This window comes from Thalassophryne amazonica, chromosome 11, assembly GCF_902500255.1.
Source record: "Thalassophryne amazonica chromosome 11, fThaAma1.1, whole genome shotgun sequence".
Lineage (NCBI taxonomy): Eukaryota > Metazoa > Chordata > Actinopteri > Batrachoidiformes > Batrachoididae > Thalassophryne > Thalassophryne amazonica.
Window position 1 is genome coordinate 110,371,124 of NC_047113.1, and position 14,577 is coordinate 110,385,700.

General features: G+C 45.5%; 1 protein-coding gene across 1 annotated transcript in view; it reads left to right on the top strand.

The window, feature by feature from the left end:
* Positions 1 to 14,577, top strand: part of mlsl (malate synthase-like) — a 149,644-nt gene that overhangs the window by 90,169 nt on the left and 44,898 nt on the right. Inside the window, 2 exon segments of the mRNA XM_034180985.1 lie at positions 1,732 to 1,810; positions 4,924 to 5,016. Of these exon segments, the coding sequence (XP_034036876.1) occupies positions 1,732 to 1,810; positions 4,924 to 5,016 (172 nt within the window).

A 14,577-nucleotide genomic window follows, 5' to 3' on the forward strand; every position in this document is an offset into this window, starting at 1 on the left:
CTTAAAGCGACAGTATCACCTCAAAATCTCTCATCAGCCGTTAAAATTTTCACCAAAAACCAGCTTAATTTTTCGAACCGTGTCCACTTCAATGTGTCTCACAGGTTTAGAAAAAATTTTGATCAAACAAAGCGCCAGTCTCAGCAACTTCTCAGACAAAGGAATTCCGACGAGGGGCTGGACGACTCCTCCCACAAGGAGTGCTCACAGGCGAATGACGTCACCGACAGGCATGGAAAAACTCACGCATGCGCACGAGGGTTCAAGCATGTCTGACGTAAAAACATATGAATGAAATCCATATAGTTTTTGAAAAAAATAAAAAGGACCTATACTTTATTGACAGCCCTCGTATTTACAATTATATGCATTTACACTCACACTTTTAATATAAAGGTGATTTACTGCCCCCTGCTGGAAATGCGTGCGAGTCCAAAATGTAGTTAGTAATGTTAGCTAACATTCTTAGCTTCTTCAAAACTATTACTCCTATCAGTGTTCCATTTTGGCACTGTTCATCCTTGACCCAAAATACATAAGCATACCAAACAGCAAATGTCAGCTGTGCTCTGTTTGTCCCTGATCAGAGTTGCACACACGCAGGGCTGGTGTAAGCAGTTGCTTTGAATTTGACAAAAAGACTGAAGACATTAAAACCACTACACATTTGGTACAACACGAAACTAAAGTCACTCATGGTAAGAGCAACGTTGAACTACAAAATCACAATAAATCAATAACACTAACAACACTGTTAAACCACAATAACATTTAAAACCTCAAAACCCCAAACTCCCATGGTGCATTGCAGCACAGCATCAGTTAGTTAAAACTGCTTACTTCTCCAAAAATATTTGTCCTAGCAACTTTCTGTTTTGCAGCGTTAATACATAAACATATTGAACAACAAAAGCCAGCTCTCCCTGGTTTTTGTGTGATCAAAGTCATACTCACAGACATAGAGGCCACTTGGCTATTATAATATAGATTGCTGAGTGAATATAAAGAAATGCATACCCCAGACATCTCACCAGGAGTGACTTTGAATCACATTTCTGCCTGTCTGCCATCCACATTGGGTCATTCAGCAGACTGCTTACAAATGTGCAGGTGCAACTTCAGGAGATCAGGCCATGATCTCCTTAAGTTGCTTTCTGGCTTGATAAATCACGTGTGCAAAATTAACCTATGTGCACATGTTCACCTCAGCATTTTTCATAGTCAGGCAGACATATCCAAATTAGATATTGATGATGGCAAACATAGGAAAGGGACAATATGTTATTGTACTTTGTTTTGAAAGATGCAGGCATCTGTGCACACAATCAGTAGATCGGGTTGCACATTTGTTTGCGAATGATCAGGAGTTTGCACACATTTATACAACGTCAAATCTGCTGCTGTGAGTCTTATGATTGGTCATCTTGGACTTATTCATTCAGGACCATGTGCAAATGAACCCTATTTTCTTTACACACACTGTCTCTCTGTTTCTCTCTTTCTGTCTCTCTTTGCTAATCTGAAAAATAATGCAGTCCGAGACATGAGTTCTGTGATTCATTACATCTTTAGTGGAAATGAGCAGTGACCCCTGTGCTCTAAGATGTCATCCATCATATCAAACACAGTATCATCAGCATACAGGAAAGGAAACACTGGGATTGATAAATGATTCATGTCATGTTCACCATGATAATTAAACTGTGACTTGTTTTTGTTCCACTGTTTTAGAATGAAATCCCTGGAGATCAGTGCGGGCATTGACGGGTTCTTGGTGTTTGACCTGGGTTTGATAGAACCGATGCAGAATGTAAGTACGTGCTCATCATTCTGACGCCTGTTGGTCAGGACGACTCTGTTCATTCCTGTTAGCATGTTTTTTATTAGTATGACATGCTGCCTTGTTCACTGCACCAACATGGACATTATTAGTGGCGCTGGATCATTGATTCTTACAAGAAAAAAAAAACAACTTTTAGAAGATTTAGAAGTGTTACATAATTTAATTGTTTTAAGAGTGTTTAAGTGCTTATTTCTAGATTTAACAATCTTAATTCAAGGATCTTTGAGTACCTTTTCCCTCAGACTCAGGTTTTTATCTTGTTTTTAGACACCCCTTTTTTGCGGTTCAGAAAGGAGCGGTGCAGGGTGTGTGTCTGTGTGGACCCCTGGATAGGTGGGTGGACGTTGTGAGTGAGAACGTGTGTGTGAAGATGTGTGTGGTTTAGCCTGTCGTGATTGAATGTGGGAGTGAGGGTACAAGTGTGTTGGCTTCTCTTCTGACCTGTGTGTGTGTGTGTAGGCATGTGTGTGGGACTTATCTGTCCTCCTCCTCTGTCTGTGTGTGTGTGGATGTGAGCCCATGTGGTTCCCCATGCGCCCCTCCTGATTTATATGTAGGTGCGATGTCATCCTTGTCTGTCGTGCGTGTGAGTGTATTGTTTGTTTTAAGGTTTATTATCTTGGTTTTCCCTTCAGTTCCGGGGTTGCGGCCGCACTCGGGTGTCAGTGTAACGCCGGGCAGCCGAGCGTGGCGTTTGACAGATGTTCACCGCTGCCCCTTGTGCCTCTACTGTGATTCTTTTGTGCTTTTATTTTCTCCTTGTATTTATAGTGTTTCTGTTGTCCACCTTGTCTGTTTGTTTTATTGTCAGGCTGATGTTATCTGTAACCTGTCGCTTGGGTTTGATGTCACGTATTTTGAGTTTTATTTTTCACTTTGATCCTTTTTCTCCACCTGTGCTTCCTCTCCTTCACACAATCCTCACGCCTGTTGTAATCAGCTAGCCTGTATTTAAGTCACACCTGGGTTTATGTTCCTTGCCAGTCGTTCACCACTCTCTCTCAGCTTTTTGGACAGTCACCTTTTGTTTGTTAGTTCACTAGGCCCTTGTATGTTTGGATGTGGTTCCCGCTTACTGTCGGTTTTTGACCGTCCCTTTTTGATGTCCATTGTTTGGCCGTTCATCAGGACTCTTGTTACAGTTGGGATTTCTGACACATCAGTGTTTTTGTCACTGCCACGTTTGGACATTCAAACACCTTATTTCTGCACCCAATCCTCGTGTGTCTGGCTACCTGCATCATGGGGTCCAACCTTCACTTTTAGGGATACCAAACCATAACAGCTACAGTTCCATTAAATACTCTTTGAACTTTTCACGAGTTCTCTGCTCTGGGGTTTCTGGTTGTGCTCTGTAGCTGGAATGTAGGACTTTTTGTCTCACTCTGAATGAAAAGCTCATTCTCCCAGGCTGCAGTAATCAGAGGTGTTACACTGCTCTCTGTGCTGGGAAAGGTGCTTTCAAAGATTAATGTTTTCAGGATTCAGTTCTGAATCATGGCTCTGCTAGCACATATTGAATGCAAGCCTGAATATTGGCCCCCGTGACCCTTCATTGGAGTAAGCAGTTGACGATGAGTGAGTGAATATTGGCAGTGGTTTTTCTTGCTAATGAGGTTTGTCTGAAAGCTTTTGACTCGGTTGACAAGGTTGCTAGCCAGCCTACAGATGCTGTTAGTGCTGCACAGCGGTAGAATCTTTGATACTGAAATCACCCTGTCTGTCTGCCTCCCTGTCAGTCTGTCTATCAAGTGTCCAAAGTAATGGAGAGTGTGGTAGAGAGGTGAAGAAGAGAGTGCAGGCAGGGTGGAGAAAGATGGCAGGAGTGATTTGTGTCTGAAGAATATCAGCAAGAGTGAAGGGGAAAGTTTACAAGACAGTGACAGTGTTTTAGGAACAAAAACAGAATGATTTATTGTGATATTGCAAATGGTACAAGCCGAGAAGCCAAGCACTGGAGGAGGGAGAGACTGCTGGAGCAACAGGAGGCAGAAACACCGACTTCCAAACAATCCGACAGGAGCCAATACAGAACAGGACCAGGTGGAACCGGGAGCACTGAGGACGCAGGAAACAAGGGTTAGGAGTGGCTACCAAAAAAAAAATGGAACAGAGAACAAAAAATGCAAAGATGAGGCCGAGGAAACCTGAAGGCAACTGAGTTTCCGGCACCTGAAAGCGTGAAGAGATGAGGTACTTATACAGGAGGTTAATGAGTGTGAGCAGGTGACTCCAATCAGTTCCAAAGGTGGCTCCAGCAGACACAGGAAGGGAGGGCGAGTGAGGCAGACACCGCAGCAAAGTGCAGCAAATAAAGGCAGCACAACAGACAGTGGCACTAACAAAAAGACAGGACGCAGAGCTGAAGATGTTGCGATTCTCTTTGGGAGTGACGAGGATGGACAGGATTAGGAATGAACATATCAGAGGGACAGGATCAGTAGGATGATTTGAAGACAAGGTGAGACTGAGATGGTTTGGACATGTGCAGGATGGACTCAGTGTATATAGGGAGAAGGATGCTGAGGATGGAGTCATTAGGCAGGAGGAGAAGAGGGAAGTCAAAGAGGAGGTTTATGGATGTGGTGAGGGAGGATGGGGCTAAGTTAAGGTAAGTCTACTGTCAAATAGATATAGATGGATGATCTGCTGTGGTGGGAGCAGCTGAAAGAAGACAATTTGGCAAGTAAATGTACAGAAGTTGGCCAGTTTTTTCATTGCATGTTATTTTTCATTGCAAAAGATTTACTACCACTGACATGTAACTCGTATGTCAGCCCTGCGACGAGGTGGTATTTTATCAACTTACTCCCAGATCTTGATTTACTTTTGTTTTATTTGTAGTATTGTGCAGAGGTGGATAACTCCAACTTCAGTGAGTAAAAGTCCGACCGCGTACTTCTTCCTTTCACCCGCTAAACCAGCTGCTTCTAATCAGTTCAGGCTTCAGGCAGGTGGACGAGCTCACCACCTGTTTCACGCTCGGACTGTCCTCACTGACGTCTGGGCTCACCACGTCTGTTGTGATGCTGCTGTACACTTCCTTTCATGTTGCCAGTCACACTTCTCCACCTGTCCAGCTTTTTAAGCTCCACACTGAAGGTGACAACCAGCTTGACTGTGTTCGAGATGATGCCAGAGTGACCCGTGACGACCTGCTGTCCATGCCTTTGGTGAGTCATCCTGCCATAACTCACCTGAAATGCTTCTGAGCGATTTAATGGTGTGATGTGCACAATTTTAAAATCATCATGCTTCATCATATTAAAATCTCACATCAGAAGAAGGTCCTTCTCAGGGATCACAGATCACATGTGTTCTCATTCTTTATGCACTCGGCTTCCTCCAGGTTCCTTGAATTGTTTATTCATATTCTGTAGAAAGTGAAATATGTAAGTCGCTTTCAGTGTTTCTATGAGGAACATTGTTTTTAAACAGTTCAATAAGTTTCAGCTTCAAGATGACGTGGCATAGAGGAGGATTTAGAAAAAGACCTGAAAGTGCTGCTGTTTACCAGAAGGCACATGGGCGATGATCTGGATTTGATCTTTTCTGTTATATGAAAGTCCTTCTCTGCTCCACTCTTCTCTGAAGCTGAGTGGTCATGAAAAAGTACTTGCTCTTTACACAGTTTCTCCAGTCACAGAAGCCTAGAACTTCTGCAGAGCTGTCTGGGTGGCTTCCCTCACCAGTCTCCTCCTTGCGCAGTCACTCAGTTTTTGAGAAGTGCCTCCAGAATACAGGTTTACTGCACAGGAAACTGTTTGTTTCTTAAAGACTGATGGAAATGACGTCCAAAAAAATGTTCATGTCTTCATCCTCTGACTGAAACTGGCTGTAAAAGTGAAGATTTACTTGTTCCCCTACATCATTATGGCTCTTATGTTTTTATTTCATTCATCATGATGTAGAGATTTTTTTTTTTTTTTTTTTTTTGTCTTTTTTTACTCTGTGTTTAAACTCACAGAGGCCAATATGAGAATGTATCATTCCAACTTTCAGGTGTGTAAGAGCTCAAGAGTTCACGCAGACTATATAAAGAGACTCTCCGGAGCAGCTACAGTTCTGTCAAAATGAAATGATCAGATCTGAATTTATTGCCAAGTAGGTTCTCACATACAAGGTATTTGATCTGGTGTCATTGGTGTATAAACAACAATCAAAGAAAATACTTCTAAATGATAAATGGACTGTATTTATATCGAGCTTTTCCATCTGCATCAGACACTCAAAGCGCTTTACAATAATGCCTCACATTCACCCCGATGTGAGGGTGCTGCCATACAAGGCGCTCACTACACACCGGGAGCAATTTGGGGATTAAGGATGTTGCCCAAGGGCCCTTAGTGATTTTCCAGTCAGGCTGGGATTTGAACTGAGGATCCTCTGGTCTCAAACCCAATGCTTTAACCACTAGACCATCACCTCCGTAAACAAAAATAACAAGAAAAGGAAAAAAATACTTCTGGAAGGAGTCAAATAGACAAATGGGCAAAAGTATGTTTACTGTCAAATAGATATGGTGGAATGGGGCTGTGCAGACAGGCAGATGAACAGTACAGGGATGATCAGTCTGTACTTTGTGGGGGGGAGCAGGATAAATGGGGGGCTCTGGCATTATTTATTATCCTAGCTGTGGACAGAAAGTATCTGTTTAGGTTTTGGTCCTGATGGACCTCAGCCATCTGCCAGAGGGGAGGGTGACAAAAAGATTGTGTCCTGGGAGGGAGGGATCAGCCACAATCTTCCTTGCTCACCTCAAGGCCCTGGAGGAGACTGCAGTCGATCACCTTCTCTGCTGCATGGATGATGTGCTGCAGTCTGCTCCTGTTCTTAGCAGTGGCAGCAGCGTACCAGATGGTGATGGAGGAGGAGATGATGGACTCATTGATGGCTGTGTAGAAGGTCATCATCATTGGTTTTGGCAGGTTGAACTTCCTTAGCTGCCGCAAAAAGCACAACCTCTGTTGTGCTCTGTTGGTGAGAGAGCTGATGTTCAGCTCCCACTTGAGATCCTGGGTGATGGTGATCCCCAGGTAGTGGGGTTCAACTATATTTTTCTGGGGCCCAAATTTGTCAGAATACTATGATCTGTGGGCCGGACATTCTCGTGACCTGTACTATTACTCTCGGTTGTACAATTGAGACAAATGCTACTGCATTTCTTTTTCCCTTTATAACTTAACAGAACATCAAAAGTATGTACTAATGAAGTCACTGAGTGTGGGAAAGTGCAGCAGGCTGTCATTAAGATCACATGCGAAAATGTCTTTTTTTTTTCTTTTCTTTTTTTATATAAAAGCAGTCAGCTTTTCAACCACATCAGACACTGTTTTATCATCCCCTGAAGACTCAGATTAAGACCATTCAAATGATGCATGATATCACTTAAAAAGCACATTTCTGAAACAAATTTCTCATCCAGCATTTTTGTCAGAAATGTTTCAGCCTTCTTGTGCTTGCATTCACATAGAAAGGTGATCATTTCCTCCCTCAGTTCACAGACCACCTGACGTTGTGTAACAGTAGGTCAGAGTGCTCAGCTGACAAACCAACAAGTCGTGTGCGAAACAACCTGTGCTGAAGACTGGATGTTGCTCTGATAAAGTTCACTGCAGCAATCACAGAGTCCATGGTACTTTTCAACTCAGCACTAAGCTGAGAGCAGAGGACACTCTGGTGAACGAGACAGTGGACAGACTGTAGTTTTGGTGCAACAGCAGATGGTCGTGCAGACAGTCCTTTGACCCTTCCTGCCATTGAGGGAGCTCCATCTGTAACCAGCAGGTTAATACGCTCCAGGTCCAGTCCATTGTCTTAAAAAAAGAGCAATAATCTTTTGGAAAATTATTTCCCCTGTTGTTTGTCCTTCCATTGGAATTAGGCCCAACAGATCCTCCTTCAAACAGTCACCGTTGAAAAACCGCACATACAAAGTTGTGCTGTATCAGAGCTGTCAGTTGACTCATCCACAGCCAGCGACATGAATTCAGCTTTCTTCAACTGAGAAGAGTCTCAAAAACGTCTGTCCCTTACCAAAAAATAGTACTGATAAGTATATAAAAAGTAAACTAGAAGTATACTTGAAACATACTTGCATATACTACTTTTTGGTAAGGGGTGGCTAAAACATTGACTTGATTGAAGACACTACCTGCTGTTCCAGCTCGTCGACAGCAGCTAAGACGCATTCTTTCACTGTTTCAGAGTCAGTCGGCATTTTCTTTTTAGCAAGAACACGCAGGGATGTTCTGTTGCTGCTGTTGTTGCAGAGTGCAGCTATGGGAGAAGATTGCAGTGCTTCGCTTGTAGTTCAGATTAAGTCCTTTTATTTTTATTTGATGAGCATCAGAACCCGGTGGATATTCATTGTCAAAACAGGAGTGAAGTGCCTCCGCATGTTATATTCCTTATTCACCGAGCAACAGTCAGAACACAGCAGGCACATAGGATTGCCTTCGGCATTTTCTACATGCACATATTTACCAGGCCAGTCATTATTAAATCTTCTAATTTTGTTGTCAACTTTACGTCTCTTCTCCTGTGAATGCGCCCTGTCATCGTTGTCGTCGTCGTCTTCTTCGAGTTTACTGGCGGTTTGCAAACCGAGATGGTACATTACTGCCACCAACTGTTCGAGTGCCAGCAATGCCTGTGGTGTGTCTGTTTGGAAACACTGCTGACATGCCGTAAAGGACTCAATGTGCCGCAAAGCGCCACAAAGTGTCGTAAAATGCCGAAAATTGGCGAATGCGCTTTGTAGCGGCTTTTGATCGTGTATTTATTATTATTTATGGGTAAATGGGCCACCAGTTGAATAGCCCTGCTTTAGAGTCTCCAGTTCACCAAACTTGCAGGGGCCTCATGTAGAAAGACTTGCATGGATTTCCTACTAAAACATGGCATACACCAAAACCCAGAAACTGATGTAAGCACAAAAATATTCAGATGTATCAATGTGTGCATAGGCATTGGTCCACGTTCCGTTTGTACATCCCACTGAATGTGGCATTGAACATGGAACCAAACTCCTCCCTGGCCACACCCCATTTAAATATGCAGTTTCATGTAAATAAGCCCTTTGAGCAGGGATTCCCCACAACGTCACATCAGACAACATGAACACAGAAAAGATACTATAGACAACTGGAAGTTATGTGGAGACATGGAGGGGGAGTTTATTCATTGCACTGTTAAACGGATTAATCATGAAACTGGAAAAATGTTTGTGGGCGCTACGGAGCGTGTGTGTGTGTGTGTGTGTGTGTGTGTGTGTGTGTGTGTGTGTGTGTGTGTGTGTGTGTGTGTGTGTGTGTGTGTGTGTGTGTGTGTGAGGCCAACAGCTGTGAGCTTTAAAAGGTGAGGTGCGCCTCCACTGACTGTGTGACATCACAACTTACACATGCGTTTATTGGTAAATACTGAACACAGGAAGCCTGTTAAGAAGCTCTGCAGCTCACCATCAAGCAAAAAAAAAAGAAAAAAAAAAACATATTTGAATGCGCACATGCCCAAATGTGGCTGCGCTGGTTTACATTCAGATTAATTACACAAATACAGCTGCCACCATGCACCGTGCCAGCCACCAACCAGCCTGATGCGCATTTGCATATCACATATGTGAACATGTGTGCAGCCAATAGCTCCAACTGAAACCAGCTCTTGCTGCAAATGGCACTTTAATATTGGAATGTGATGTACCTGATGACATTCGGATGATTGTGTTGCACACAGTTGGCATGGCTTGGCTCAAGGTTGACTGGCACACTCCTAACTGATCGGCCAGCTCACACTGGAATGCCCCTGTTTCCAGGAAGTCCAGTGTGGTCAGCACCTGGGCACAGACAATCCCTGGCTCCTCGCCGTAGTGCGCTCTGGGCCGGCCACAGTTCTGCGCGCAACTCCAGTAATGGTGGCCTTGGTAATCGAAATTGGTTTATGAGCCAATTATTGTCATTTGCAAGTAAATTCTTGTGTTCACTGAATACGTGCTCACGTCAGATTGCACCATTTACAAGGTCCTCTGACACTAACGTAGCCACTGTTATAGTGCCATTTTACCATCACTTTGCGCATGGTTTTATATCCATCCATATAATTGCAAACACATGGGTGTGTTAATTGTTTATAAATGTGTCTCTGATGTGCACAGCACTCTGACTTCTTGTTTTCACACTATTAACATTTCCCAGCATCACTATGTGTTGGCAGAGGAACACCACCTGTAGAAATGTGTGTACGCTATCAGACCAAGATAGCAGGAATGGCTGGACGCAAATGCAGGACTCAAACAACAAGCTCTGTATGTGAAAGCAGTTTACTGAAACAGTAAACGGGGTTCGGTACACAGTAAAGCAGTCCAACAGGAATAACAAAACCAAAGACATCAGGCTAGGCATGGTCGAGGATACAGGCAAGTGGTCAGAAAACACCAGAGACAAGCAGATCGAGAATACAAACAGAGCTGGAGAGAAGGCACTAGGTGCATCAATCTGGCAAAAGACAAGAGGATCAGAGAGGCCTAAATACACCCCGGTGATGAGGTGTTGATGAGGAACAGGCTTAACGTGACTGACATGAAAAGTGGGGTGAATGCGCATAGAGTTGGGTAACCGGAGCCGAACCGAAACAGGATTGACGACCTTAGTGATGGGGAATGGACCAATGAACCTGGGAGACAGCTTACGAGGAGACCCACGAAGAGGCAAATTGCGGGTGTATAACCAAACCTTCTGACCTACAGAGTAATCAGGAGCTGCTGAACGTTTACAGTCAGCCGCCCTTTTGTAGAGAGCCGCGGAATGACTAAGGGCTCGCCGAGCCCGCTCCCAGGTTCATTGGCACCTAACGACCAGACTGAGTGCTGACGGAACTGGGGATCGAAGAACAGTTGGTGGAAACAAAGAAGGCTGGTGACCAAAGACAACATGAAATGGTGAAAACCCAGAAGACGCAGATGGCAGACTATTGTGTGCTAATTCAATCCATGATAACTGAGTGGACCACGTGGACGGGTGCTGAGAACAGAGAATACGAAGACCCTTTTCTAACTCTTGGTTCATACGTTCAGTCTGACCGTTAGCCTGTGGATGGTAGCCAGATGTTAAACTGGAGGTGGCTCAGAGGAGACAGCAGAATTCCCTCCAGAACCCAGAAACAAACTGTGGACCCCGGTCAGAGACAATGTCCTGAGGAAAACCATGGAGACGAAATACATGAGTGAGCATGATCTCTGTCAGTTCCTTGGCAGAAGGCAGCTTTGGCAGGGGCACAAAATTACACATCTTGGAAAGACGATCAACAACAGTCAATATTACCGTATGTCCTTTGGAAGAAGGGAGTCCAGTGACAAAGTCCAATGAAATATGTGTCCATGGTTGTCTGGGAATAGACAGTGGTAATAGTGCCCCAGCAGGAGGGTGAGTTGAGGATTTATGCATGGCACAGACCTGACAGGCATTTACAAACTCGGTAACATCATCAAACATATGTGTCCACCAAAACCGTTGTTGAAGCACGAACATAGTCTTCTTAATACCCGGGTGGCAAGAAAACTGATTACTGTGACCCCATTCAATGACCTCCCTCCTAAGAGAATCTGGAACAAACAACTTCCCTGTTGGACAATCGGCCAGGATGGATGTTGTCTCCAGAGCGGCTCTAACACGAGATTCAGTCTCCCACGTAATGGCAGAAACAAAACAAGAAGAAGGTAGAATGTTACGCGGATCCACCGGCACGTCGGAGTTATCGTACTTCCTTGATAATGCATCAGGCTTGCCGTTCTTCGACCCAGGTCGGTAAGTAATGACGAAATCGAATCGACTGAAGAAGATGGCCCAACGTGCCTGACGAGCGTTCAGACATTTCGCTGTCCGTAAATAAGCCAGATTCTTATGATCCGTGTAAACCAAAAACAGCATTTGTGCCCCTTCGAGCCAGTGTCACCACTCCTCCAAGGCCACCTTAACCGCTAGCAGTTCCCGGTCGCCAATGCTATAATTGCGCTCAGCAGATGATAATTTGCGAGACAGGAAGGCACATGGATTAAGCCGTCTGTCTGCAGGGCACGTCTGGGACAGGATGGCTCCCAAACCCACATCCGAAACATCGACTTCTACCACGAACTGCCGTGCGGGGTCAGGAAGGAGTAGCACGGGGACTTCGGTAAACCGTTGCTTAAGGACCTTGAAGGCCTCGTCACACTCCGGAGTCCACTTGAATGTCCGTAATGATGAGGTCACATGGTAAAGGGGTGCAGCCACAGAACTAAAGTTTCGGATGAACTTGCGATAGAAGTTGGCAAAGCCCAAAAATTTCTGAACGTCCTTGCGACAACTAGGTACCGCCCAATCACATACTGCTGCCACTTTGTCGGGGTCCATTTGGATCTTCCCCTCAGTGATTACGAACCCCAAAAACGACACTGTGGATTTATGAAATTCACATTTCTAGGCCTTGACATACAAGTCGTTTCGTAAGAGAGTTTGCAACACAGTCCGTACATGCTCAGTGTGTGTTTCTAGGTCGGGAGAAAACATCAAAATATCATCCAAGTATACAAATACCCTGGACCATCCCTTGGTTATGCTGCTTTAGACGTAGACTGTGGGGGGGTTCCCATGATGCACTGTTTCTTTCTCTTTTTGCTCCGTATGCATCACTCTGCATTTAATCATTAGTGATCGATCTCTGCCCCCCTTCTCGGCATGTCTTTTTCCTGGTTCTTTCCCTCAGCCCCAACCAGTCTCAGCAGAAGACTGCCCCTCCCTGAGCCTGGTTCTGCTGGAGGTTTCTTCCTGTTAAAAGGGAGTTTTTCCTTCCCACTGTGGCCAAGTGCTTGCTCATAGGGGGTCGTTTTGACCGTTGGGGTTTTTCATAATTATTGTATGGCCTTGCCTTACAATATGGAGTGCCTTGGGGCAACTGTTTGTTGTGATTTGGCTCTATATAAGAAAAAAGTTGATTGATTGATTGATTGATTTATACTGAGATGGACTGACTGGGTTCTGTGTGTGATTTGGCCGAGTTCGTGGCCATCCACTGCCCTGACCACCACAGGTTGTGAAAGACGAAACAATCTAAGTGCAGGGACCTGGCGAGCGAGGATAGCATTAAGTTAGCATCAGAGCCAGAGTCCACAAATGCATGCACCGTTTTAATGTCCTGATCAGTTTCCAGTTTGGCTGGAATAGCATTCTGAGAGCCTGAGAGAGAAATTGAACTGTGACTCTCCCGCACGGAGGCTCGGGACCTTGCAGAGGCATCCCTGACTGGACAATGAGTGATCACATGACCCGACTGGCCACAGTAAAAACAGAGGCCGTCATTCCGTCTGCGTTGGCGTTCCTCTTGTGACAGATGCGAGCGGCCGAGCTGCATCGGTTTTTCGGTTCCAGGAGAAGCGTCGATGATGTCAGTATGGTGGATTGGAGTACGATTCGAGTGCGACAAGGAGGAGCTCCGGAGCAGATGACGAGGTTCGCGCCGCGGCCGTTCTGCCAGACGCCGGTCGATCCAGATAGCCAGGGCGATCAGCTCGTCCAGGTTTCGGGTAGCTCAATGGCGATAAGCTGATCTTGAATTTCTGCAGCCAGACCCTGAAAGAAAACACCCTGAAGTGCGGCTGGATTCTACTCGCTTTTAGTGGCAAGAATGCGGAAGTCCACTGCGTAGTCAGCTGCCCGGCGAGTGCCCTGCTTTAGCCTCAATAGGGAGTGCGCCGCCTCGCATCCCGGAGACGTATGCTGGAATACCTGCTGAAGCGCTGCTGTGAATGCTCAGAGGGAGTAGCAAGATGGCAAGTGTCGGCTCCACTCAGCGGTAGCCCACGCCGCAGCCCAGCCGGACAGGTGGGAGATCATGTATGCTATCTTCATCCTGTCTGACGGAAACATACTGGACATTAGCTCATAATGCAGCTCACATTGCGTGATAAAAGGCATGACGTCCCCCGTCTCACCAGTGAAGCGCTCTGGACTGGAAAGTTGGGTGCAGATGGCGGCATCCTGTACGGAGGCCGTGGAGGACGCAGGCGGAAGTGGTGACAAAGAGCAGGGCGTGCCCTTTGCCAGGTCCGGGCTGGCCTGAATTGGAATCTTTGACAGGAGTTGTTCTAACTGAGAACTTACAGAGGTATTGAAGGCATCCTGTCGCTGAGCTAGCTCACCGAGGCCAGTGCAGAGAGCAGTGAGCCGATCCTCTTGCTGGGCAAGCTGCTTACTGTGGAGGTGTACTGCAAACTGGAACAACGTGGAGTCCGCTGCGTCCTTTGTTGGCCAGATTGATCTATCAGACCAAGATAGCAGGAACGGCTGGACGCAAATGCAGGACTCAAACAACAAGCTCTGTATGTGAAAGCAGTTTACTGAAACAGTAAACGGGGTTCGGTACACAGTAAAGCAGTCCAACAGGAATAACAAAACCAAAGACATCAGGCTAGGCGTGGTCGAGGATACAGGCAAGTGGTCAGAAAACACCAGAGGCAAGCAGGTCGAGAATACAAACAGAGCTGGAGAGAATGCACTAGGCGCATCAATCTGGCAAAAGACAAGAGGATCAGAGAGGCCTAAATACACCCCAGTGATGAGGTGTTGATGAGGAACAGGTGTGCGTGGAGTGAACCAGAAGGAAGGTGTGGCCAGAGAGAGGGAGAAACACCCACCACCAAGAGTAAGCAGAGACAGACAAGAGAGAAAGGCACAGAGGGACCCAACAGGAAAACCCCAACAAGA